This window comes from Stegodyphus dumicola, chromosome 1 (genome assembly GCF_044657685.1).
Source record: "Stegodyphus dumicola isolate Sdum_Otavi_A_Nest chromosome 1, ASM4465768v1".
Taxonomy (NCBI): domain Eukaryota; kingdom Metazoa; phylum Arthropoda; class Arachnida; order Araneae; family Eresidae; genus Stegodyphus; species Stegodyphus dumicola.
The window spans coordinates 159300405-159326305 of NC_140768.1; the positions used below are offsets into that span (position 1 = coordinate 159300405).

The 25901-nt window shown below is 35.0% G+C and overlaps 1 protein-coding gene across 3 annotated transcripts in view; it reads left to right on the plus strand.

The window, feature by feature from the left end:
• Nucleotides 1–1389: 1389 nt before the first annotated feature.
• LOC118192531 (uncharacterized) overlaps nucleotides 1390–25901 on the plus strand; it is a 133574-nt gene continuing 109062 nt past the window's right edge. For all 3 annotated transcript variants that reach the window (XM_085822685.1, XM_085822693.1, XM_085822695.1), the window contains exons 1-2: nucleotides 1390–1520; nucleotides 23440–23541. In XM_085822685.1, the coding sequence (XP_085678811.1) occupies nucleotides 1442–1520; nucleotides 23440–23541 (181 nt within the window). In that variant the 5' untranslated portion in view covers nucleotides 1390–1441. The remainder of the gene's footprint in view (nucleotides 1521–23439; nucleotides 23542–25901) is intronic.

Sequence of the window (25901 nt, forward strand, 5' to 3'; positions counted from 1 at the left end):
AGGTAATATTCCTTATTTGGTCTAATATCGTTATGAAAAGCTTCCATTGAGTCTCTTGATTTTTCAGGGAAGAATTCATTGTTTATGTAAAATTGATTATTGTCTGTCTCCTTTATATTTTCTCTGATTTAGAAACTGAATATCTAAATAGTTAGATTCAAAAAATAATGAAGCTAAAAGGCTTTTTAATGTTAAAAACATAATCTAAAGCAGCTGCGTAATCATTAAAATTCTCAGTGTCGATTGTAAGCAAAGCGATTAAAGATGATTTGAATCTTTAAATTGGGCGAAAAAATTTTACGCGCTTCATTTTCTACACGACATATTGTCGAAAGCAGAACGCTCTGCAGAATTGTCTATGAGAAGCAATTATTCGGACAAATGGAAAACTGTTGTCAGAATAGATGAATTTTGTGTATATTTAAATGACCCCAATAAAAAGAGATCCATTTATTGTCATCAAAGAGTAGAAAAAGTCTTGGTTCAAAGAATGGTTCAACATGGTTCAAAGAATCTAAAAAAAGTTTTTAAAAGGATTTACGGTTATTGTTGTTTTTTGATATAAATAAAAATAAAAATTAAAGAGAGCACAGAAAATTGTTAAGGTCAACTCCACATATTATAAGGAACATATTTTATTTTCAAATACGAAATAAGTTCTCTTTAACCACAGTGCCCATCCATCAGTAGAACTGCATCAAGACAAAACACGCAGCCGCACGTCAAAATCCACTGTTAATTTTCTGGGAAAAATGGAACAAGAAACGTGTATCAAGGCTCTACCCTTCACTCACATCCCTATTAAATTCTCCTGATGTATCATCAACGGATATTTTGCGGATTTGGACTTTTAGAAAGAAAATTCTCCAAACGTCGACCTACAGCCCTCCTAGCACTTCGGAAAGACGCTGAAGAAGAATGGGATAAAATTCCTCTTCCGCTACTAAAAAAAGCTTTATTTTCTTGGCAATTACGATGCAGAAAGATAGTGATGAATAAGGGTTATCAAATGAAACATCTAAAACACAAAAATTTTAAGCAAGATGCTTCTGTAAATACTATAAAGATCGTCTAAAAATGTGCGTACATTCTAAGTTTTGGGATGAATATATATTTTGGAATATCTACATATATATATATATATACCCATAATAGAGGTGTTTTAAATGACGAAAGTATTCACCTTTTGAAAATGTCAAATTAAAAAAAATGTTTTGACAAATAACGATAATAATTTTTGACAAATAACGAAATTTAACTTTAATACGATCTCCCATTTTATGTAATGCTACTTGACCTGAGAAAGAAAAGTAGCATGAAAGCAGCTGCGACAAAATGATATTACTTTTGTTATCTTCAGAAACACGTGTGGTGTATCCCAAGGACAGAATTAAAATAAACTGCTTGTGATTAATAAGAAGGACTCTTTGGAGTGGTAAAAATGCAGTTCAAATATGAAAGCATTGGTTTGTTTCTCATCGTGCTAATTCCTTTGGTTTGGTCACAGGCTGCAAGTGAAGGTAAATATCTTTTCGCAATTTTTTATGACTACTATTCTAAAACCTGCAACTGCAATGTTACAATAAACAATTTTTCCTAGTAATTCTGAATTATTAGACTTGTAACTCAGAAACTGATCTCTCTCTTTTTTTTTTTTTTCAATTGGAATTTCTGGACATAAAAAAGAAAGTCATGCGTTTAAACTTTAAAAAACTTTCGCCCTGGAAATTTGTGAATCCTACTGTGATTCTTGTTCTCTTAACATCTCTTTTAAAAAGAATCCTTCTTCGGCATGTTATTTTAAGTCAGATGTAACTCAAATACATACCTCATCCAAAAAAAAAAAAAAATATATATATATATATATATATATATATATATATATATATATATTTAGTAATATTTTCTTATTTAACAAACAATTATATTTATGGTCCTTGAAGCTGGAGTCGCAACGCCGTATTTTGTATTGTGTAACCGTTGCTGAGCAATGTTTGAAAAAGGAATATAGTTCAATTAAATTTTATGATCAAGTGAATAAAATGTTTCCATTTACTTTTAATTTGTAATGTGCCATCCAGTGGGATAGCGGTTAGCGAAGATGGCTGCCGTACCAAAGGGCCCGGGCACGAAACCCGGAGAAGGCTTGTAAATGTATAGTGTCTGCGCAGTATTATTGCACTCTTCATATGTGGCGAGACGAAAGTCTTCTCGAGAGGCTAGTGGTAGGGGAAGATGGGGGACCCTCGCATTAACTCCTCCGGGGTGTTCTTCAAAATTGGGGGGGGGGTGAATTAAGCAGTCGGATTGCCATTTGTTGTATGGTGCTCAAGGCTCTTGCCAACGACAGGCACAGTTTTTCCTTCTTGCCACGATGAATTTCGTGGCCTTGCTCTGATATTAGGCAAGCGAGATTAGTCACAAGAACAACACTACATTCCAATAAGAATACATAGTAATATTAGCATAGTGATATCTAATAAGATATCTTCATTTCTACTTCCCTGTAAGATGACCCTCGTCGGTTATTATTGTTGTCTGTTATTGTTTTATTTAAAATTATTTAATTTTAAATAATTTAAATTAAAAAGTAATTTAATTTTAAATAACTTAAAATGAAATTATTTCATTTAATTTAAATTATTATAAATTAAATTATCTATAATTTATTGATTAAATTATTTATCTTAAAAGAAAACGGAAATACATCGATGTTGCAAGCGCTCAATGACGAAAATCAAAATAAATTCATTATTTCATTAGGATTTTAACCGTAAGAACAGATCTTTACATTATTTTAGATAACAATAATTACTGCAATATAAAAATTATTATTTAATTAATAAATCTGGATGCTTAATTTTGTAGTATTTTAAAAACCCTTTCGAATTTTGATTTTGATTATTCAATTACTTGATATATTTGGCGAACTGAAAGTTCTGTCGGGTGCTTGGTCGTAGGGAAAGAGAGATGGCAGATCCTCGGTGTGCTGTCCCTCAAAACTGGGGCTGAGTTGCACAATGAGATGCAAACCCGTATAACCTGCTGAGATGCAATACCTATACAACCCAAATATAGTGAAAATATGGTGTCTCTCCCACTTTTGCTTGTTCCTGTACCTGTCAGTTTTAAAATGGCTAGGATTCTTCAGAAGTTTAATTTTTACGTCCTTTTTTTACCTCTAAGTAAAATTAGTTTTTCGATTTTTGAAGACCCTCATCTCTGATTTTAACTGTTGGAGAAATTATAGCATATCTTTATTATTGTGGTTTGCGCTCCAAAGAACACAAATATTCTGTTAGAAATAAACAAATATTCAGTACTTAATCATAGTTTGACGTTTGATCACAATTTTAAGTTTGGTTCTTCAAAAATGATACTTTAAAGCTTCTTCAGATAGTGAAATGGATTTTCTTAAATCTTCTCAGAGTTATAAAAATTTATTTTCTCTACGTGATGACATTATTTTCAAACCAGTTCATCTAATGCTTTCAGGCTTCAAACATCTTGTTTTTCACTTGTCATTGTTTCTTTTTTCGAATAGATAGGTAACATTTTAAATCACTTTGCTCGGCAAATTGCTTTTGGTTAAAAAAAAAAAAAAAGTTTTTACTCCTCATATTTTGAAAAATAAATAAATAAATAAATAAAATTGTTTCTGAAGAAGAAAGATTTGTAAGCCATCATCCTCGAAATCGGGTTTTATTCAATATGCACATCCAAGAAAGAGTTCTTTTTTTCTTGATTTCAAATTTTACACTGACATGTTGCTCTTTCAGCTGATGCTGCTTCATAGTCTTGAATCCCCCTTTCCAAATTAAGCAGCGGAGTTTTGATATGAAAGCTTCTGTTTTCCAGCTTTGATTGGGTCCATCTTCTAATTCCTGGTGTAATACTGGAGACGACAAGCAGAGAGCCCCATGTCTTGGTGCCATGACAGTTAATGTAACGATAAGACAGTCAATGATACATGATTGTCATACTGTAGGGGCATTAGGTATTTTTTGAAAGCGGGAGAGAAGAAAAATGAGCAATGCCCACTTCAGGACTCGAACCACGGACCTCTTGAATATGCGCCGAGCATGCTGACCACGACATCACGAAGCCATGATGGTGAGAGAAATACCTTGTATATTCACCCTTTTAAAGGGCGACTGGGGAATAGAAGAACCAATTGCCAAGTCCTGGTGGTGGAGAATCACCATTCACCCCCTTTTTTAGTTTGGGCACCACTGTAGATTCATTCAGATTTTTTTATGCTGAGAGACGTGAAAAATGAGCAATGCCCTGGCTGGGACCCGAACCTTGGACCTCTCGGATACAGGCCGAGCGTGCTGACCACTAAATCACGAAGGCATGTATGGAAATTTCCTGTTATGTTTTTACCACCAATCCTCGAATTCCATATCACAGATTATGTTCTTACTGCATTAATATAAATATTAACAAGACATAGTGCACAATAAAAATTAAACTTTATTTAGGAACTTCGCGCACACTGCCCGACAGCCTGCCTGTTTCGCTCTGCTCGCTACTCGTAAGAAGCTTCTCCTCTAGGGTTGCCACACTTATCGGAGGGCGCAAGGCGCGCTCCTTATCGCCATCACCACAGAGTTTCCCCCCAGTTCCTTTAATGGCTATTCAAAGGAACGACATAGGTTATGAAATTATCTCAGAGTATCCGTGCTGTCGGGTATTTTTTTTATGATTACAAAATTAGAATATAAAATTAGAAAAGATCAAAATGCAATTCAATATATAACAAGGTATTGACACATATAATAAATATGAAATAACAAGAAATATGTTAAGATATGAATTTTAAAAAGTGTTTTAAATTGTTATGTAAGAAGCAAGTTTCTTAGGGAAGTGAACATGTCTTCCCGATCTGGTGACAGTTTGTGTCTTAGAGAGTTCGTTTGCAGATTTATTCTGCTGAACTGTCTTTAAGTCTTTATTTGTTTTCAGTTCAGGCAAATTAGAGTCCGAAAGCAAATAGGCTGGTTTCACACGGTCTATAGACACAGTAGATTTCAGACCGTTAATATCAATTGTGAAAGTTTTGTCCGTTCTAGAAAGAACTTTATGCGGACCTGTATATGGTTGGCACAGAGGTGGCTTTACTCGATCGACACGTAAGTATACATGCGTACACGACTTTAAGGTAGCACTTACGTAACATTTTTCTTGGCAATGTGCAGATGTTGCTATTGGATTCAATTGTTGCATTCTATGCCTAAGATTCGTGATAAATTGTGTGTCATACGGAGATATCTTAGATGACGTTATCATATCACTAGGCAGCTTGAGAGTTGTGCCGTACACCAGTTCAGCACAAGATGACTGTAGATCCTCCTTTACGGCTGTCCGAATACCAAGCATAACAACTGGTAGTGTTTCAGTCCAGTTATTGGTCTCGTGAGCCTTGAGAGAAGATTTTAAATGTCGATGAAATCGTTCAACAATGCCGTTGGACATTGGATGATAGGCTGTTGTTGCGATTCTGTTCGTACCCAAAATGCGCGTGAATTCTGCAAAAAGTGCGGATCTCATTTGAGAACCTTGGTCTGTTGTTATGATCGATGGGCAGCCAAAACGAGATATCCAACAGTTGAAGATGGCTCTGCAAATGGTTTCCGTTTTCATATCCGGGATGGGAATGGCTTCAGGCCATCTGGAGAATCTATCTATTAGAGTTAAAAGGTACACATTGCCTTCTGATGGAGGTAACGGTCCGACGATATCCATATGGATTTCTGAAAAACGTGCATCAGGAAAAGAGAATGTGCCCAGTGGTGCTTTAGTATGCCTAGTAATTTTCGATTTTTGGCAAGATTCACAGGATTTCACCCAATTTTTGATATGACGTTTCATATCGGGCCATACATAACGAGAACAAATAAGCTTCGTAGTAGCTGCAATTCCTGGATGTGACAGATTATGCAGATGATTAAAGATGAGTCTACGAAAGGAATTCGGAACAAATGGACGAGGAATGTCCGTTGATATGTCACAAAGAATATTACCATCAGAATATTGGCACGGTTTAAATTCCAGTTTCAAAGATGATGTGTTGTTTTTGAGAAGGTCTTGTACCTCCGGATCATGCCGTTGAGCTTCCGAAAATTTTTTAAAATCCAAAAATGGAGATTTTGTTATGGAATCAATTTCGATTCTTGAAAGAGCGTCAGCAACGACGTTTTTTGAACCTTGCACATGCATAATATCAGTAGAGTACTGAGAAATAAAATCTCAAATGGCGCAATTGTCGAGGTGAACATTTATGAGGGTTCTGTTTAAAAGCGTATATTAACGGTTTTTGATCCGTATAAATTATAAAATTTCTGCCCTCTAACATGTGTCGGAATTTCTTAATTGCAGAATAAATAGAAAATAATTCCCTATCGTACGCGGACCATTTCTGTTGACTTTTACTGAGTTTCATAGAGAAAAATGCTATAGGTTCCCATGTTTGTTGAGACAACTGCATAAGTGTGCCGCCGATTGCGACGTCTGAGGCATCTACCCAGATGCTTAGCTGGGCTCCGGGAATAGGGTGTCTCAAAAGGGTAGCCTGAGCAATGGCATTTTTGGCAGCAATAAAGGCTTGTTCAGCATTCTCGTTCCAATTTAATTGTGGGGATGAATCCTGAACACGAGAACGAGATTTCTTTTTATTAATATAGCCTTCTAACAATTTTATTAAAGGAGAAAGAATATGTGCTGCTTTAGGTATGAAACATCTATAAAAGTTAAACATGCCTAAAAATCGGCGAAGCTGAGTGAGAGTGGTAGGTTGAGGAAAATCTAAAATACATTTGACTTTGTCAGGAAGAGGTTCAATTCCGTTTTCACTAAGGTGAAAACCTAAGAAATCAATAGATGTTTGACCAAAGGTGCATTTTGAAACATTTATGCAAAGTCCATATTCCTGAAGTTTGGAAAATAAAGCTTTCAAATGCCTGCAATGTTCCTCAGAATCTTTAGAGGCTATGAGCAAGTCATCGACAAAAGCGTAAACGCCTTTTAAATCCCGCGTGACTTCATCTATAAAACGTTGAAAAGTCGCAGATGCATTGCATAAGCCGAATTGCATACGGATACTTTCGAATAAACCGAATGGTGTGCATATGGCGGTTTTGTGGATGTCGGCTGGGTTAATTGGTATTTGATGGTATGCCTTAATCAGGTCGACATGACTAAAAATTTTAGTACCGTGCAATGCAGCAGTAAAATCGGCTAAACATGGAATAGGGTATTTGTCTTTTATTGTTTGAGCGTTCAATGCTCGATAATCTCCTACAGGTCTCCATTCCAGACTTCCCTTTTTTGGAACCATGTGAAGTGGGGATGCATAATTGCTGCTCGAAGGTCTCAAATGCCCCAATTGCATCATAGTTTGAAATTCTTGTTTTGCTATTTTTAAGCGATCTGGAGCTAACCGACGAGGTTTTGCAACCACAGGTGGACCTTTAGTTATGATATAATGAACGGTGTTATGTTTAACAGGTTGGTTAGGATCTGGTAATCTAGTAACTGAAGGAAATTCTTTTAAAATTTTGTGATATGGTGTATCACTAAATACAGTTTTTACTGAATAAATGCTTGCATTTTTCACGCAACCGACGGTTTTAAAATGCGTTTTTAAATCTTTGAGACATTTGTTTCTGAGATCAGGCACCAATTCAAAGAAATGGAGAAAATCTGCTCCAAGAATGGGTGTACTAACATTTGCTATAAGAAAAGTCCATGTAAACTGTCGTCTTAATTTGAAATCCAAAGAAAGTGTTTTTTGACCATAAACATGAATAGTAGAAGAATTAGCAGCGAAAAGTGTTTGTTGGGACGAATTCCGTTTTTGAGAATTATTTGCTGGAAGTAAGGACACGTCAGAGCCGGTATCGACCAAGAATGAAAGGTTTGTTCTACGGTCACGAACGAACAGGCGACGTGAAACTTGAGGCAAAGAATAAGTCGCCTCTATTCTTTGCTGGTTTCGTTTCCCTGCCATGAACAAGGTTTTGTACATTTGTCATCTCTACACTTTTTCCCAAAACGTCTATGATACCAGCAAACAGAATAATCTCTCCTTTTGGAATTGCTTCTTTCCTTATTGCGATCTCCGCGATTTGGCGAGCGACCACGAGAAAGAGAAATGCGATCAATACGTTTGTTTAATTTTTCTATTTGTTTAAATAATTTATCCTCAAGAGACTGATCGACTGTGCGAGAAACGGCACAAGTCCCTGGGGTTGGATTTACTTCTAAAATTCTGTCGGCAATTTCTGCAGCTTTATCTACAGTTAAATTGGAAACCGCTGCCAAAATAGACTGAACAGTCGAAGGCAAACTTTGAAGGAATAATTCTAACATTAAGTTATCAGGAACACTTAAAGATTCTGCTCGACGTTTCATATTTCTAAGCAAATCGGAAGGTTTTCGAGAACCTAATTCTTCTCCAGATAATAATTGGCGAATTTCTTGCTGAGAAGATTCTCCTGAACGATTTATTAACTCAGTTTTAAGCTTTGCATATGGATCAATAGGGTCTGGTTTCATAAGTAAATCCCGTACTAGTGATGCGATATCTGGAGGAAGATGAGAAACTACATAATTATATTTAGTAATGGATTCTGTGATAGGTTTGGGGGTGGCAAGAGCAAAAGTACTTTCACACATAATAAACCATAAAGATGGGTCTGATCGGTTATAAACCGGAATTTGGACGGCATAAACATCAGACATTGTGCAAGGTTTTTAAGCCAAAATAAAAGGAAAAATTTAACTAAAGAAAATGAAATTAAATGATAAGTAGAAAACAGAATTATAAAATGATCTATAATTACTACTCATCTGTGATCCGGAGGATGAAAATCGATGTAATCCATTACTTCTGGTTTGGAGATCTTGAGTGATGGCTTGTAGTCAAAACCGAAAGTGCTTGAGAACTGTTCATACGATTTAACACAGTCCGGGTTACCATTATGGAAATTTCCTGTTATGTTTTTACCACCAATCCTCGAATTCCATATCACAGATTATGTTCTTACTGCATTAATATAAATATTAACTAGACATAGTGCACAATAAAAATTAAACTTTATTTAGGAACTTCGCGCACACTGCCCGACAGCCTGCCTGTTTCGCTCTGCTCGCTACTCGTAAGAAGCTTCTCCTCTAGGGTTGCCACACTTATCGGAGGGCGCAAGGCGCGCTCCTTATCGCCATCACCACACATGCTAAGAAGACGAGAGAAATAGCTTATATACTCCTCCTTTTAAAGGGCGACTGCGGATAAGGGACGCTAGTCGCCAAATCCTGGTGGTGTAATGTAGAGCTATTAGGAATTTTTTGGAAGCAGGAGAGATGAAAAATGATCAATGCCCTCGCCGGGACTCGAACCACGGACCTCTCGAACACGCGCCGAGCGTGCTGACCACTACACCACGAAAGCATGCTAAGAAGGCGAGAGAAATACCTCTTAATATTGCAATATTTCGTGGCATCAGTCCCTTGAAAAAATCGTGGATTTTTATAAGCTTTCATATTTAGCTCACTTATGGTATTGCTATGGCTAAGTTTTATCGATTTCCAATCATTTCCTCATAAGCTATTGAGTTCAAATTTTGTACACATAAAACTGGTGGATGACAGTATAATTAATGAAGCGAAGTTTTCAAAATTCAGTTTGCACTTTTTAAAATTTAATTTTAGAACGATATTTCACGCATATCTTCTCTTAATAGACTAAAAATCTCAGAATTTTATTGTTTGCACTTTCGGGTAGAGCGGAAAAAATTCTTTTCATATGAAATTTGTAATATAAATTCTGATTTTTTAGCAAAATGTCTAAAAATCACTCTATTTTGTAGACTATTTGACATCCATGATTTTAAAATTTTAATATCTGAAAATGTATCGGCGTAATGGTTTGATGTAATACTTTGTAATGTAGTAAAAGTTCTAAAAATTTTCATACATTAAAAAACAAAGTTACGTCCTCTTTTAGAACAGCAGTTGATAAAAAGATATTTAATTGGACAATTTTCTACATTTTTTTAAAAAATATATTGCAGACTTTTAAGTAAAAACAGCGTAATGGTTCTTCTTTGATGTCACGTGGGTTGCTTGGAGCTCGAATTTGCCGATGTCATTATAAGGAATATTGGCTTTCTTGATTCCTTACGCAGAAGGTCGTTCCCATTTAATATAAACGATTTTTTATTTAAATTCTCTAACTAGCACTTTGAAATAAATATGTGGCATCGTCAATATAATTGTCTGCTACTGTTTTGTTTTGATTCAAATGCAGAATAAGAGTTTTTTCATTGGAAATGGCTCCTAAAATTGATAGATGGGTCGAAGGTTATGTGAATGCATTTTTCGAGGAAATTATGCCTTTCAACAAATTATGAAGAGGTGTAAAAGTTGAGGTTGTTGCATTTCAAAGAAAGGTATGCTTAATATATAAAATTTGAAAGGGGAAAAGCCTCTAGCTGAAGGTAGAAATGAAAAAATGGCCGCAAAGCCGTACGGTAAGTTTTTTCGAACGCGCTCAAATATCAAGGAAGTAAAGTCTTTTATCCTGAAAAACAAAAAAGTGTTCGTGGACTCAAAGATCCGCTACATGCGAACTAGAATGTCTCCTGGCACTGTAAATAAAATTATTCATAAAAAGTTGAAATTAAAAAGATGCTTGAATCTCGAGTTCATCTGCTTTCGCCGAATAATATTGTGGAAAGAAACGCAAACTGTATAAAGTTATTCGAAAAACACATAGCTGATAATACACTTATGTCCATAAATTAAGGATAATGCAAAATCAGGCACAGGAAGAGTTAGAAGCAAAACAAAATTGACTTATTTGTAAAGCTTATTTATTAAACAAAAGGTAAAGAGAAAAAAAAAAAAAAAAAAAAAAAAAAAAAAAAAAAAAAAAAAGATGCTATATGTTTGACATTATTAAAAAAATTAGCGATTTTTTCTCTCTGGAGCAAATTACAAAAAAACCTTATTTACAAAAAATCAATATTACATGGTTGCTATGATTGTTAATACATTGTATGTCTCCCAGACGATGCAATACAGTCCGTACAACGCCTAGGCATGCTGAGTATCAAATTACACCACTCAAAAAGCAATGCTCTCCGAAGCTCCGGTAGACATGTAGGAGAAGGTTGACGGGCTGCAACTCGTCGACCAAGCATGTCCCACATATGCTCTACTGGATTCTAGTCCGGTGAGAATGCTGGCCAGTCCGTACGGGTGATATCCTCCGATTGAAGGCATTCGCTTACGATGTTTGCACGGTGAGGACGGGCGTTGTCATCCATAAACACAAATTGTGCGCTCATGGCGCCCCGAAACAAACGTACATGTTGTTCCAGAATGACGTCCCGATAGATTTGGCTTGTCATGGTACCAATTTGAACATGCAGGTCAGTTCTGGAACCCATAATAATTCCACCCCAAACGAGCACTCCTGCACCACCGTAACGGTGTCGTTCAGTGATGTTTTCTTGGTGGTAACAGGTACCTGAAACTCTCCATATGAAAATCCGGCGAGAATCAGACTGCAAGCTAAACCTGGACTCGTCAGAAAACATCACACAAGCCCACTGTTGCGGTGTCCACATGCTCGATACTCCAGGCTAACCGCAGGGGACAGTGAGTTGCAGTAAGTGGAACGCATCTGACAGGTCTACGAGCATATACACCAATCTGCCCTAAGCATCTGTACACGGTCTGCTTTGAAATTGTCGTTCCAGTGGCTGAAGAGAGCTGACGAGACAGGTCTGAGGCTATGCTCCGCCTGTTTCTTTTGGAAGTAACTGCCAAATACCGGTCCTCATTCAGCGTTGTAACTCTGGGGCGACGTGTGCTGTAACGTCTAGTCATATTACCATTAACTTGGAATCGTTGCCAAAGCCTGGAGATGACACTCTGGGCAATTCCAAGTTCGTCTGTAACTTCCAGTTGGGTACGCCCACATTCCAGACGGCCGATAATTCTATTACGTAAAAAATCATCCAAATGTGTCCTTTGTGTCATAACTATTCGGTTATTGCACTGAAATGCTTATAAAGCGGCTGCGAACAATTTTACTTCTTTGCCTGTATTCCTTATATATCACTCTCTTACATTCTCGTCATTGTGACATACCGCCTGTGTCATCTGGTTACTTCCTGAAATTTGCATATGATTCTTAAATATGTGTGTAGTGATTTTACATGTGATATATTTATTTTAGAGTTCGACCTCCGCGTGACTCCGAATTATCCTTAATTTATGGACATGAGTGTAAATGGAAATTTATGGTAACAACTGATGAGACATATGTATATTGAAATGACTCTAATAATTTATAATAATAATAAATATATATAAAATACCTGATGTGGACACCAAACATCTTCCTCGCATGGTGTATTAAATTATGCACATTTTTATAAAACAAAAAAGATTTTTATAAACTCAGCTTTTATTTAAAACTCGTAAAATAATTTGCCTTCCTGTGGAACGGTGCTTGCTACACCAGGGTGCCTGAGCTCTACCCCTTGTAGAATAGTTTGGTAGCTCCGAAGGTTGATATGTGATTAGCCCATCAATTTAGGATATAACATTTTTTTAATTAATAATTAAAGCTTAAATTGGATAAGATCAAATGCAAGTTAAAAAAACTAACAAATAAGAGCAAAAGGTGAACTGGGGAAGTTGTTGAGCTGTTCATTAGACTAGGCACGGAGGCTGTCGAGCTGGTGAGAAGAGTATTATGTCACATGGTAAGATATGCAAATACTAGTAGCCTGAGTCCATAATATTAAGCAATATAAAAAGAATACACAATATAAAATGCATGATAAAGAATGATAAATAACGTTGCAATATACTATACATATACAAATACAGATATAAATACATGATACAGCAAAATGATGGTACTTAGCAACTAGAATGAAGGAAAAAAAGGCGAGGTTAAAATGATCCAGGTATTTAACTGGGCCAGGGGCTTGTCCATATTGTTTCAGTCATTATAGTTATAATTACAAATTTTTATACTGGAGTCGTCAATAATTTGTTGCCTGATGTGAAAAGTTTTAGCAAGTTTATAGTAATGGGTCCTGAGCAACTCCATATCGAGTTCCTCGTAGATTCTATTGTTTCGTATGTACCATTCAGCATTAAGGATCTGTATAAGTATACTATTTTGACAAACCTGAAGTTTTTGTCTATTTGTTTTTCTGGTATGGGCATAAACTGGTTTTCTGGTATGGACATAACAAAGTAATGATCTGAGAATGGACTTGGAAATAAGTAATTTGTTAATTAAGACACAATAACACGCCGAATAAATACTAATTCAGAAGTCAAACAACAAAAATCAGCGTTATATTTACAAAATTTTCACAGGACTAGTTTCGATGGTTTTATCGAACCACCATCCTCAGCTGCAAAACCAGACTTCTGAATAAGTAATTTGTTGTCTATAGATAATACAGATAATACACTCTTCCGAGCAATTAAGGGATAGAGTTGTGCTTTACGAACTCGGAACTTTTGGATAATGGAAGTGATGTGTGGGACTATGTAAAAGTATTATTGAGGATCACCCCAAGATAAAGGACTTGCTTGGCCCATGGAATGTTGGTATTATAGAATGGCAGATTCTTTCTAATTTTGGTCTTTCTGGTGAACAGAACTGCGTTAGTCTTATCCTCGTTAACTCGGACCTTCCATTTGGTGAGCCAAATCTCCAGGGAGTGTATGTAATTTTGTTGTCGTAGGATAACTGGATCGATGAATGCACTTTGTGCTAGGATCGCTGTGTCGTCTGCATACATAGCTCGTATATTGTGTCGTGTGTGGTGGGAATGTCATTCACGTAAATATTAAAATAGGTAGGTCGGAGCAGGGATTCCTGGGGGAGACCAGCAAGGATAGGGTGTGAAGTGGAGTTTGTTCCTGATACGTGAACGACAAAATAATTAATGAACTAAGAGGAGAAATATAATTTTTACTACAGTTTAATAGGAAGAAAAAAACTGATAATTCTCTTTAAAAAATTTATATACATTTTGATGTTCACGAATAATAAAAGCGTGGGCGCATACAGAAGGAAATCGAATAATCACATTGCACTTCCAAAGTATGAGCCATTATGCTTACAAATTCATTAAGAGTGCCCTCCCCCGCTTTTATTACTCGGGATATAAAATTGTAGATGAATTTTGTGAAGAGATTTATTTAATCTCTTGTGCGCATTAAGTTATATGCTAAATTATTCTTCTTCCTTTAGTTCATTAATGATTATGAATGAATAATCGTTGATGAAATGACTTTTAAATCATTTACGAGCTTTAAATAAAAGCATGTTTTTTCTTTAAAAAAAACCTTTTTTTAGCCCAAAGGGGCATTTTCCCTAGAAGGGTTATTAATTTCGTTTTGGCATTTTGCGTCGTCCGCTATAAAATGGCTTTTTACTTTTCAAATTATTACCAGCAAATATTAGAAACTTGCATTATATTTAAAGAAATTAAATATTGAAGAATCTGCAGGAATGTATGTGTATTTCTCGCAATGCGAAAAAACAACGGTACCTAGAGGCATCAAAGTTTGAATAACGTAGTCCTCCACTCGAACATGTGCATATAAAGGCCCAAATTTGAAATTTGTTTTATTACCTATTTCATATTTTTTAAAACTTTAACGATTTTTTGATTAAAAAACTCAACGGGTTCAAAGCGAGGAATGACAACACTGTACCGAAAAAAGAATTATCTCCAGCGCGCGACACTGTATATCGGAAATTGTAAAGATGTGCCCTTTTTAAATAGTTTATGATATTGCTGTTGAATTGAATTTTGAGGTTTAAGTGCGAAGAACATGATATTTAATAAAGAAAAGTAACACAAAATGGGTTATAGAAACGCCCTTTTGAGCGTAAAATAAAATCTGAAAGCTTTCAGAATTAAAAAACAATTTTTTTCACATACTGTCATGCGGTGATCCTATACCAAAGAAGGACAATTTGTAAAGTTTTCAATTAGTTATTCATTTCTGTTATTATTGCTTTTGTTCAATCAAAATTAGAAATTTCATCAAAACCCAAGACTGTTAAATCTCCCTTTTTATTTTCATATTGATATATTATTGTATGCTTTACTATGTAAATCATATACATGGGAGTCCTGCAAACTCGACTCGCGATATCTCGACCTTCTGTATAACTCGACAACTTTTTAAGAACTTTTTTAAGGCATCCCTAGGTCAAACAGGGCAAATATCACATAGAGTACATATAATTATTATTGATGCTTTTGTCTTTCTTGTCCCGTTTAAAGATTTTTGTGTTCTTTTTCTGTACTTTTTGTCGTTTTCGCTTTGCGCCATTAATTCTTGGAACTGTCTAACAAATTTCAAGATATGTTGTATTTACTTGGCAACGCTGTTTGCTTCTTTCGAGGATACGAAAAAAGTCAGGTGTCAGCTGACCGCTGGCTCACAATCCCTTCTATTCTTACGAAACGTTAGGAGACTTGTCTGAAGTTTTATAACTGCATCTTTATTGCAAACTAAACTCACACCAGTTCATTGCGGTTATCTTTCCTCAGTTCATCCAGACGTATAAGTGTTAACATATTTTTGGGAACTTTTGATTTTATGTGAAGTAAAAATGTCTTTCGAAAGGAAAAGAAAACAAACTGACATGCCAATCGAAATGAAACTAGATGTCTCACAGGGACAAATATAAACAAAATTGCCATGGATTTAGGTGTTGGACGGACTACGCTTGTTGGATATAAAAAGAGGAGGTCCGAAATCGAATCTTGGTGCATCTATGGATAGTTTAAAGGACAGAAAATGTATGAAAGGTGGTGAATACGAAAAAGTAAGCGAGGCGCTTTATTTATGGTTCAGGAGCAAAGGGAACTACGAACACCCATTTCAGGTCCAATTTTACAAGAGAAAGACCCTAAAATTTTATGATGAATTTTAAGAAGAAAAGCCTGGATTTACTGCTAGTGCTGCCTGGATCGACAGATGGAAAAAACGGTACGACATCAGGCGGTTAGACATTTGTGAGGAAAAGCTATCTGATAACTTGGAAAATGCGGCAATATTCAAAGACAATTTCCACAAACTAATTGAAAAGGAGTGTATATCTGGAGATCAAATTTATAATTCCGATGAAACTGGTCAGAATTTTGGAATCCTACCTTCGAATATGCTGGCATTCAGGGAAGAAGAATCGGCACCTGGCTACAAAAGAAGCAAGGAGAGAGTCACAGTCTTGGCATGCAGCAGAACACCACTGACCAAGCATCCGACCCAAGGTACAACCGAACGGATTTTTGCGTGATCAACAGAGAAATTCACTAGCCAGCAGCCACCCCAGCCAAGGGAAGGGGCTTTTATTGAGACTGAATCTAAATATAAATATATTGGTCGTCGGAAAATAGTGTGGCGGAGATTTTGGAGCTATACGCTGCAAAGGTACTACGTTATTGTTACATTATCATCATTATTATTGCAAGCATTAAACAAGTTACTTATAGGTTGTAAATACGTGATGCTATATGATATGGAAGTTACACATTTGTGTATTAGATACACTGAGCCATTCAAATATACTAAATACACAGAGTCAAATGAATATACTAACTACATTAAATCATGTTAGTCGTATATAAAGCTATGCCTTATAAGTCGACTTATAAATCTTACTATGTCGACAAGTACAAATTACAAACTACTTGGCATGAAGCAATGCAACAGGCAGCCATAAGCTCAAACTAGCGCTTAATAAGCAAATCAAAAAAGCTCCGAGTGTTTAAAAACGTAAAAAAATACGCTAATGGAACCGCAACCAACTATGATCTTCCTGTTTGGATCCGGAATCAGTCAAACGCATGGATGAATGAAGCAATATTTAATGATTGGTTTTATCAGCAGTTCGTTGCATCGGTGGAAAAGTTTTTAAAATAAAAAAAAATCTACCAAGGAAGGCGATTCTCATTCTAGACAATGCCTCATCCCAACCCGAAGAGAATAATTACGAGACTAAGATATTAGAGCCATATTTATCCCTCCTAACGTAACAGTGTACCAGTCGATGGACAGGGCGACTAAGCCATAGAGGAAGGATGTGATATGATCGAAAAACTGAAGAAAATAGATACGTTGGATGTTAGTTGGTGTGTTGTTGTTGGCCGTGATCGTATCAAAGTAACGATACTAAGAGTATCAAATGCGAATTAATTCCGCGTAAATAGTTAAACTAAAATTTAGTGGTTAGTACATTGTATGATCGTTAATAATAAGAATAAAATGACTTACCCAATAAGGCATGCATGAGTCAGTAGTTCTCTTTCAAATATACATTTATTAAATCACAAAACAAACTTTTCTTGATTAGCCTAGATTATATACGTTACAAAAAAACAACATTCATGAATGCCTTTCAGCATGTCCTACTCGTTAGTCCTATGGGACTCTCACAGTGTTCATTTTCTTACTGTATACTGTAATTCCTAATCCTAAGGCATCGATGACACACTACTTATCAGTATCTTGCAAGAAGCTTAATTCATAGGTGGTGCACTTATCCGCGAGAGAAGATTTCTTGTAGATGTGTTTGAATTTGGCGCACATGGTCGTCACTTCGAAAAATCCAGTTATTAGGATTATACACGTTGAATCACAGCACAGGAACAATTTTACCTCGCAGCATAACCAGTAAATTTTACCTGAGTTCTTATATTCATTTATGCAGCTTTCTTCGTACAAGAACATGTTTTCTCCTCCATCTTATGCAAAGGGATATCAGCTCGATTACATGATGTTTTACAGAGAACGATGGCGAGAGCTGTGTGTGGCCCGAAGGCCCACACACTCGTTAACACGACGACAGGCAGAAAACAGAGAAACAAAACCAGTCCTTCCAGTTTTTATCTACTGCGACGCACGTGGTAGAGCGCGATAACGATTCAAGAATCGATAATGCCACCGTGTTCACTGTGAGAATTCTGTGTTCTCACATTCCCTCCGGCCGAAGAAAAAATTTGTCCGATCACTGGACAAATGAAATCCTCCTCTACTGGACATACTTGAACTTTCGTCTGCACTACATACACATTTCACACCAATCTTTACATCACTTGTAAAGGCACTGCACTTTATCATTTCGTTGGCACTGTATAAACATTCCACATTACACGCACACAGTTGAGCTCTCGTATGCACTATACACACATAATTCACATTACTTTTTCACATTGCTTGAAAAAAACACAGCACTTTAAACACTTTGTGATACACAATTTTTACATTCCTAAATTAGTATTATTCTTTTACGTACTCATGCATGTCTACTCTTATCTAAAATATCACCACAGATGTGATTCCATAAAAGAAATTTTGACATGTATAATTTATAACTCACATATGATAAAATCAATTTATCAACTACTAATGATATTGCATTATCAATTTGATGTTACTCCTCTTAACCATTGTTTACCTTTGTTACATTATCTCATTCTTTACATTTTAGAATCACATGCACTATTTCATTACTTAGCTACTTTTATCATTTGATCATATTCATTTCACATATACACTTCATACACCAATGTGTCATGACATTGTTACAAGCTACATTTGTATTAGATCCACTACTAAATTACATACCTTCAATTTGATTCAGCAGTAAGACGAGGAGATTTGCACCACACTCTTTCTTTTTTAATCTGCTACCTAGTAATCAATGATACCCCGCATAGTACAATTCAATTCTCCTGGTATCTGGACCAGCCAACTCTACCAAAAATCGTGCAATTAGCGCTTTATTACACTAAATTGACCCATACCACACATGATCATCATTCATTATCGAGCTTGTACACATGCTACATTCTTATCATAATCACAACTTCTTTACGCTTTTTTTTTTTTTTGATTTGCTGATCTACAATTTATAATTGTGTTACACTCCTAATCCTCATTTTGTGTTGAATCTACGTATTCTTGAAGGCTTTTGTAAAAACAATTTACTTACGTGAACTTTAGTGGTTTTATTCTCTAATTGTATTATATAATTATCATTTCGTAGCTTTTTAATGATCTCATATGGCCCCTTGTATTTTGGATGTAGCACCCTTTGATCAGTAAATTCCTGCATAAAAACTTTATCCCCTGATTTCAATTCTGGAATTTTTCTCCCTTTCAAATATTTTTTTGCACAATTAAAGTATTCATCCTCATTTAATTTTACTTGTTGCTTATCTCTACTCAATTGTTCCTTTAGTCTTTTGGAATATTCCTGGAAATCTTCTGCTAATTTAAGATCATTGCTATATATGGGAGTATTTAATGTTCTACCAAAAAATAGTTCTGCTGGTGAAAACTGAGTTACAGAATGTCTAGCATTATTATAATACAGTTTAAACATCAGTATTTTTTGTGGCCATTCAAATATTTTGTTTGATATTGCTGCAATTGATTCTTTCATTACCCTATGAACTCTTTCAATCAACCCATTGGACTGTGGATAATAAATTGAACTTTTTCTGTGTTCTATTTTAAGCGATTTTAAAAATTGATTAAATTCTGTGGAACGAAAATAGGAACCGTTGTCTGATAACAAAATTTTTGGAATGCCAAATCTGGCAAAATAATCATTTAAAGATTTTATGATGGATTGAGAAGTGCAGTTGTTTAACGGAACTGTTTCCAAATATCTGGAATAATGATCAATGATAGTGAGTACATAAAACTTATTATCTATGGATCTTGGCAGTTTACTAACTATGTCTATAGCTATCATCTCTCCAGGAGCAAGATCTTTCTTAGGAATTAGACGTGGCAGAGTGTTGTGAGGTCTAGACTTATTTTGTAAGCAATCTGAACAATTTTCTACAAAACTTTTAGTATCGCTGTACATACCTTTCCAATAATACTTTGCCTTTACAAACTCATATGTCTTTTCACTACCAAAGTGAGGCGCATGAACTGTCTGTAATACATCTTTAATTAATGCCTTAGGAATTAGAATTTTATTCTGGATACTTCTGTCTTTCTTTCTAACATTTACGGGTTTTAATTTTATCATTACTACATCTGTATGACTATCAATAAAATATTGTTCTACACTTTCTTTGTGGTTATCCTGTAATTTTTTTATAATTGATTTTATGTCTGGATCACTTTGCTGTTTACTAATTATATTTTGAATAGACAAATTATCATTGGTCCTAAATATATTTACATTGTTTACCACTACATCCTCTGAAACTCTTGACAAGTAATCTGCTGGGTTTTTTAAACCAGGAATATGCTCCATCGTGCATTGAAATTCCTGTAAATATAACAACCAGCGTGCTACAATATCTGGCTGTTTGTCTAGACTAATATGGAAAGTCAGAGGTTTAGCATCCGTTAATATTATAAATTTTTTCCCATACAGATGTTCGTGAAATTGCTTTACTGATCTGAAGATTGCATAAAGTTCTCTTCGAATTGAAGGATATCTAGCCTCAGCAGGTGTTAAAATTTTTGAGTAAAATTGTACTGGGAAAAACTTATCATTTTTTTGCATTAATATGCCACAAATGGCTGATCTAGAAGCATCAGTTACTAAATACAAAGGTTTATCATTTTCTATGTTTTTTATTGTGGGTTTTTTAAAATTAATTCTTGTATTTTATCTAATGTATTTTGGCATTTCTCGTTCCACACGAATGGTATATTCTTTCTTGTTAAATTTACTATTGGTTTGACAATTTCTGCATAATTAAAAATTAAGTGTCGAAAATAATTTACCATGCCTATGAACGTTTGAACCTCTTTCACATTTCTTGGCCTAGGAAATTTGGCTACTTTCTGAATATTCTCCTCTGAAGGAGCAAAACCATTCTTATTAACCGAAAAACCTAAATACGTAATCTCTTGTTTATATAACTGCAATTTGGCTGGGTCTAACGTTAAATTAATTTTTTTTTAACTTGTCAAACACCTTTTGTAAAATAATTACTAGTTCATTTATACTGTTAGCTGCAACAATTATGTCATCTAGAAAATATTGTAAATATGGACCCTGCAATTCACCTAAACATTTTGATATTAGAGTATGGAAATAAGCAGATGAATTTTTTGCACCAAAAGGTAACTGAGTTGGTTGAAAATTGCCAAGTTCCGTGCAAAAGGCTAATTTTTCTTTATCTTTCTGATCTAACTTTATTTGAAAAAATGCTGACTTAAGATCTAGCACACAATAATAACTTTTACCTGCTATATTATGCAAAATATCTGAAATCTTAGGTAGACATATTTGATATGATTCAGTTATGCAATTTAGCAATCTATAATCTACTGCCATTCTAAATTTTAATTTGCTAGGATCAGTATTAGGTGGTGCTTTCTTCTTGACAAAAATTACTGGAAAACTGTAACTCGATGTCGATGGCTCTATAATACCTGCTTCTAACAATGTGGCTATCTCCTCTTGGGCATATTTTTTAGCAATGCGAGGAATCGTGTATGGTCTAGTTTGAATTGGAAAGTTATGTAACAAATTAAATTGTGGCACGACAGCATCAGTCTCACCCAGAGTGGTGTAAGATTTTGAAAACACAGCTGAATTTTTCATGAGCATTTCAATCATCTTATTTTTTTGTTCTGCTTCTAAATGACTTGAATCAAAATCATCTGGGCTTAATTCCTTCTTTCTTAATTTTTTAATTTCTTTTAAAGTTATATGGTTAATCTGCAAATTTTGTTGCTCTCTAGGTTTTTCAAATTGTTTGTCTTCGACTTTATATACGTTACCAATCTTTTCACCCTTTCTTAGAATAATTGTGGAATTGGAATAGTTTTCAATTATGGTGAATATATATTGTCTGTCACTTATCTCATGAATTGAATCAGTCATACCTATCTTGCCCACTTTTCGCCTATCTAGTGAGAACATTATTTGCTTTTCTTTCTGCATATTAATTGGAATGCTTAACTTTACTCTCTCTGCTGTATTTGGCGCAATTCTGGTATTTAATACTACTCTTACAATACCCGACTCCTCTGGTCTACTATTCTTGTCTACCTGTTTTGCATTACTGTTAGTACAATTTTTTCTTTTGTCCAGAAGATCAAAATATGTGTTATCAATGATCAACTGACTTTTATCTGCGTCTATAAGTATCTTATTTTTTTGAATGAAATCATACCCTAAAATCATTTGATAATTTGTGTTCCAATTATGTTGTGTAACAAAAAATTGGTTGGCAAGCCATTTATTTCCTAAACGAAATTTTAAGTTTACAGCAGATAAATATGGGATAGTGGCATTATTTAGCGTATGTATTCTTACAGATCTGCTTAAGTCATGAATCTTTGTATAATTTTTTATTACCTGCAAGGTGTCTGGCTGTATTAAGCTTAAATTTGCACCTGTATCAAGTAATGCTTCTACCACAAAGTCGCCAAATTTGATTTCTATTACTGGTAATTCTGTGATACTATTAGTCTGGCAAGAAGTTCTCAGAGTTGGATATTTTATATGTTGTTGGCTCATTCTTAGAGTGAAATCGAGCAGATAAGCTTCGTTCGCTCCTGCAGAAAATTGCTGGGCCATTCAGGAAACGAATTTCACGAAAGCAGAAAAGAGAAAATTGTGAAATAGTTGACTTACGTAAGAAAATTCCAGGCTTCCAAGAAGTTACTGATAGTGATGTTGTAGAATGGATGGGATAAAATGAAAATTGTGAAATTTTAGGACATACAGAAATAGTTAGTGAAAAACAATATGGATAAAAAGGAAGACGAATCAGAAAACGAAGAGACTGAAGACAACGGGAAAGCTAAATTGATGACTCATAGTGAAGGACTGAAGGCCACTGAAGGAATGCTCTGTTACATGAAGGAACAAGGTGCATCTCGTATGGACACTTTGTTCCTCCATCCCCAACAGGGTGAAGCTGCACGACGACGGGATGAGTGTGAGAGACAATCTACCATTACAAGATTCTTTTATATCAAGAACTACTAAGAATTGTTTTCACTTCACTTATTAAGTTTTTAATTCACTTATCTAACGGTATTTGTTCTTTTTTATGACTCCTATTGTGCTAGAACTTGACCATAAAATATCAACATTACTTAAAATTTATGCTGTACTTTTCCGTGTTCAATATTGTGTAGAGTGATTTGCAGTTAAATATTAAGAGATCTGAAAAACTCACCCCTTATTCCATAAAACTCGACAGTCTCTCAGTCCACTAATGTTGAGTTTGCGGGACTCTACAGTACTAGTATGTCTAGGCGATACGGAAAAATACGTAAACGAGTAAGTAACAGCTCAGCTGAGCAACATACTTGCATACATCTTTCATAAAAACGTACCATTTATTAACGAATATGTACTAAGATGTCATTGTTCTTCTGCAGTCTGCGAGTGTGAAAACGGAAAATGTGTTAAGGATTCAATGGGAGAAGAAGTCTGTGTATGTCCACCTGAATTTAGCCAATACACACCGACGAGATGCGAAGGTAAGTTAAAGCTTATCATTTTATCAAGACAAGAACCTTCTTGGGTTTACGAATATTACGCATGCATAAGATAACCTATTACAGGCATTAAATTATTGTAATGATTTTTCAAAATATGTCGCTGTTTTTAATGCTCTTTTCACTGCTGGTGACAAATTTTGCTTACTTCCAAGTTGATTATGCTTCCTAAATTTCATTGAAATAAAATAACCATAACAAAATATTAAACAAAATTTTAAAGGAAAATCGAAATCTGAAAACTTTAGGTTGCTATCTAACACCTCGTACAGTTTACCATTAAAGTTTCAAAAAGTTAAAAAAAGATTTTTAAAAATACAGAAATCAACAGATTAAAAAGAAAATGTTGACAGAATTTGCTCTTTATTATTATTATTTGTCCGCTGCCCCGAGAGAGGGCGCTACCAGCTTTCTCCCTTTTCCTCTCTGGAGGAAAATTCGAACTGGTTACTCGGTTCCTGGCTGCCGTCGGTGAAGTACGCACTCACCTCTCTTTCCCTCCGTGATGTTATCGTGGCTGTAATATGACTTTCTTGATTTTTGCTCATGCGGACTTGCGAACTGTAAAAATACTCATCTTGTAACTACATGCAATGTGATTGTGTATAAATGAATATATGTTAAAATATATATCATCCTAGAATTAAATATAAATGTTAATATTACCGAGTCAGATTTTGTTAACATTCAACGTGCAATCAAAAATGGCATCCATCACAACGGCCATACTGTAATAGTGATTTCTTTTCATGAAAAATTTCAAATTTCAGATCAAAGTAAGGTTTCGGAATATAATCCCAGCAAAAATAAAAATAAAAAATGTTCGAAAAAATATTAATTTATTATAATATTAAAAATATTATAAATTCAAAAAATAAGGAATTATGAAAAAAATCAAGCCTTTAAAAATAAATTTTACCTGACTGGTTAATAACGGTGTTCTTTTTGAGTTAAACATGCTACATAATTTTTGACATATCGATTTATTAAGCAGAATTATATTTACAATCAGTTAATAAAGTAATTCCTGATAAGTAGATTTAACAACATTTCTATTTTCTTCAATTTAAAACAAACAAATAAGAAGTCTGAAAAAATTTCGCAGATAGCCAAAATCCGATAAATAATAGATAAATATTCTAATCATGATGCTAAATTTTACATTGATAATGCATGTACTCAAATGTTAATGATTTAACACAATAGGGTTCTACTTGTGCAGAAATTAACTCAAAATCCTTCAGATTTTGTTAGACGACAAGCGAATTATCGTTCCATCTGAAATAGCATGACAGAGTCCTATGAATGCTTAAATAATAGCTTTTTAATCAACTGTTCAAACGAACAAAAATACATCTGGTACGCACCAAAAAAAAAAAAAAAAAAAATCAGCCACTTGTGTGTATTTAAATTTCAAATAAAATTATTATTTCGAAGACTCCATAAACTGGCCTACTTAAGCAGGCTCAATATTTTTTAGCGTCGCGTTTTTAACGTCGGCTAGCAAAATAGTTGAACTAGAGATATGTACTGGCAAAGCTCTGCGATAGAATGTAAACTGTAGGCGATGCAGCCAAAACTTTGTACCTAAAACGTTCAAAACCCTCGACTTAAATGCTCTACCATTTAATTTGTATCCTGGTGAGGACTTTGGAAAGGAGAAGTTATAGTAAAGTTTAAATCTTAAAACTGGTTAATTAACATAAAATGACTTTTAACTCTTCGACTCGTGTTAGCACGTGTATGGTGATGCGAAAACCTGTGTTTAAAGCATTCCCAAGAAACTCATTTTACTATGTAACGAAGCTTGCCATGAGTTAACAGGTTGTTAGGAGGCGCTAAAGTAATCACCGTAGACAAAATGTATGAATTAATATCATCCAGAACTCGGACAGAATATTTCGTGTTGTGCAACTGAGTCAAAACATCTTTCGAACGTTACAGCAATCCTCAGATGAATAATTATTACTGCAGAAGAACTTCACGGCAGGCCAAAAACCAATGTATTTGCCAAATCTTGTATCTTTCTCATTGTTCTGTGTCATACTGATGGGCCTACTGAACTGAAGTTTTTAGGCAATTCAATCTATTCATGTGATGTGGTGGCACTTGAAACCAACAGATCCTTAAAGAGGTATTTTGTAAGCGCTTCGAGAATGGCATGAGCACTGAAGCAAGTGCGTAAGTTTCGAAGGATTTTATGTGAAAATTAACTTGTAGAGTTTAGCGCTTTTGAAATCATCCTAAGTGTTCAAACTCTTGGCAGACGTTAAGTGAATTATCGCCAAATAACAACTGATTTTGAGAAGGGTGTCAAAGGCCCTTTATTTAAAACTAAATAA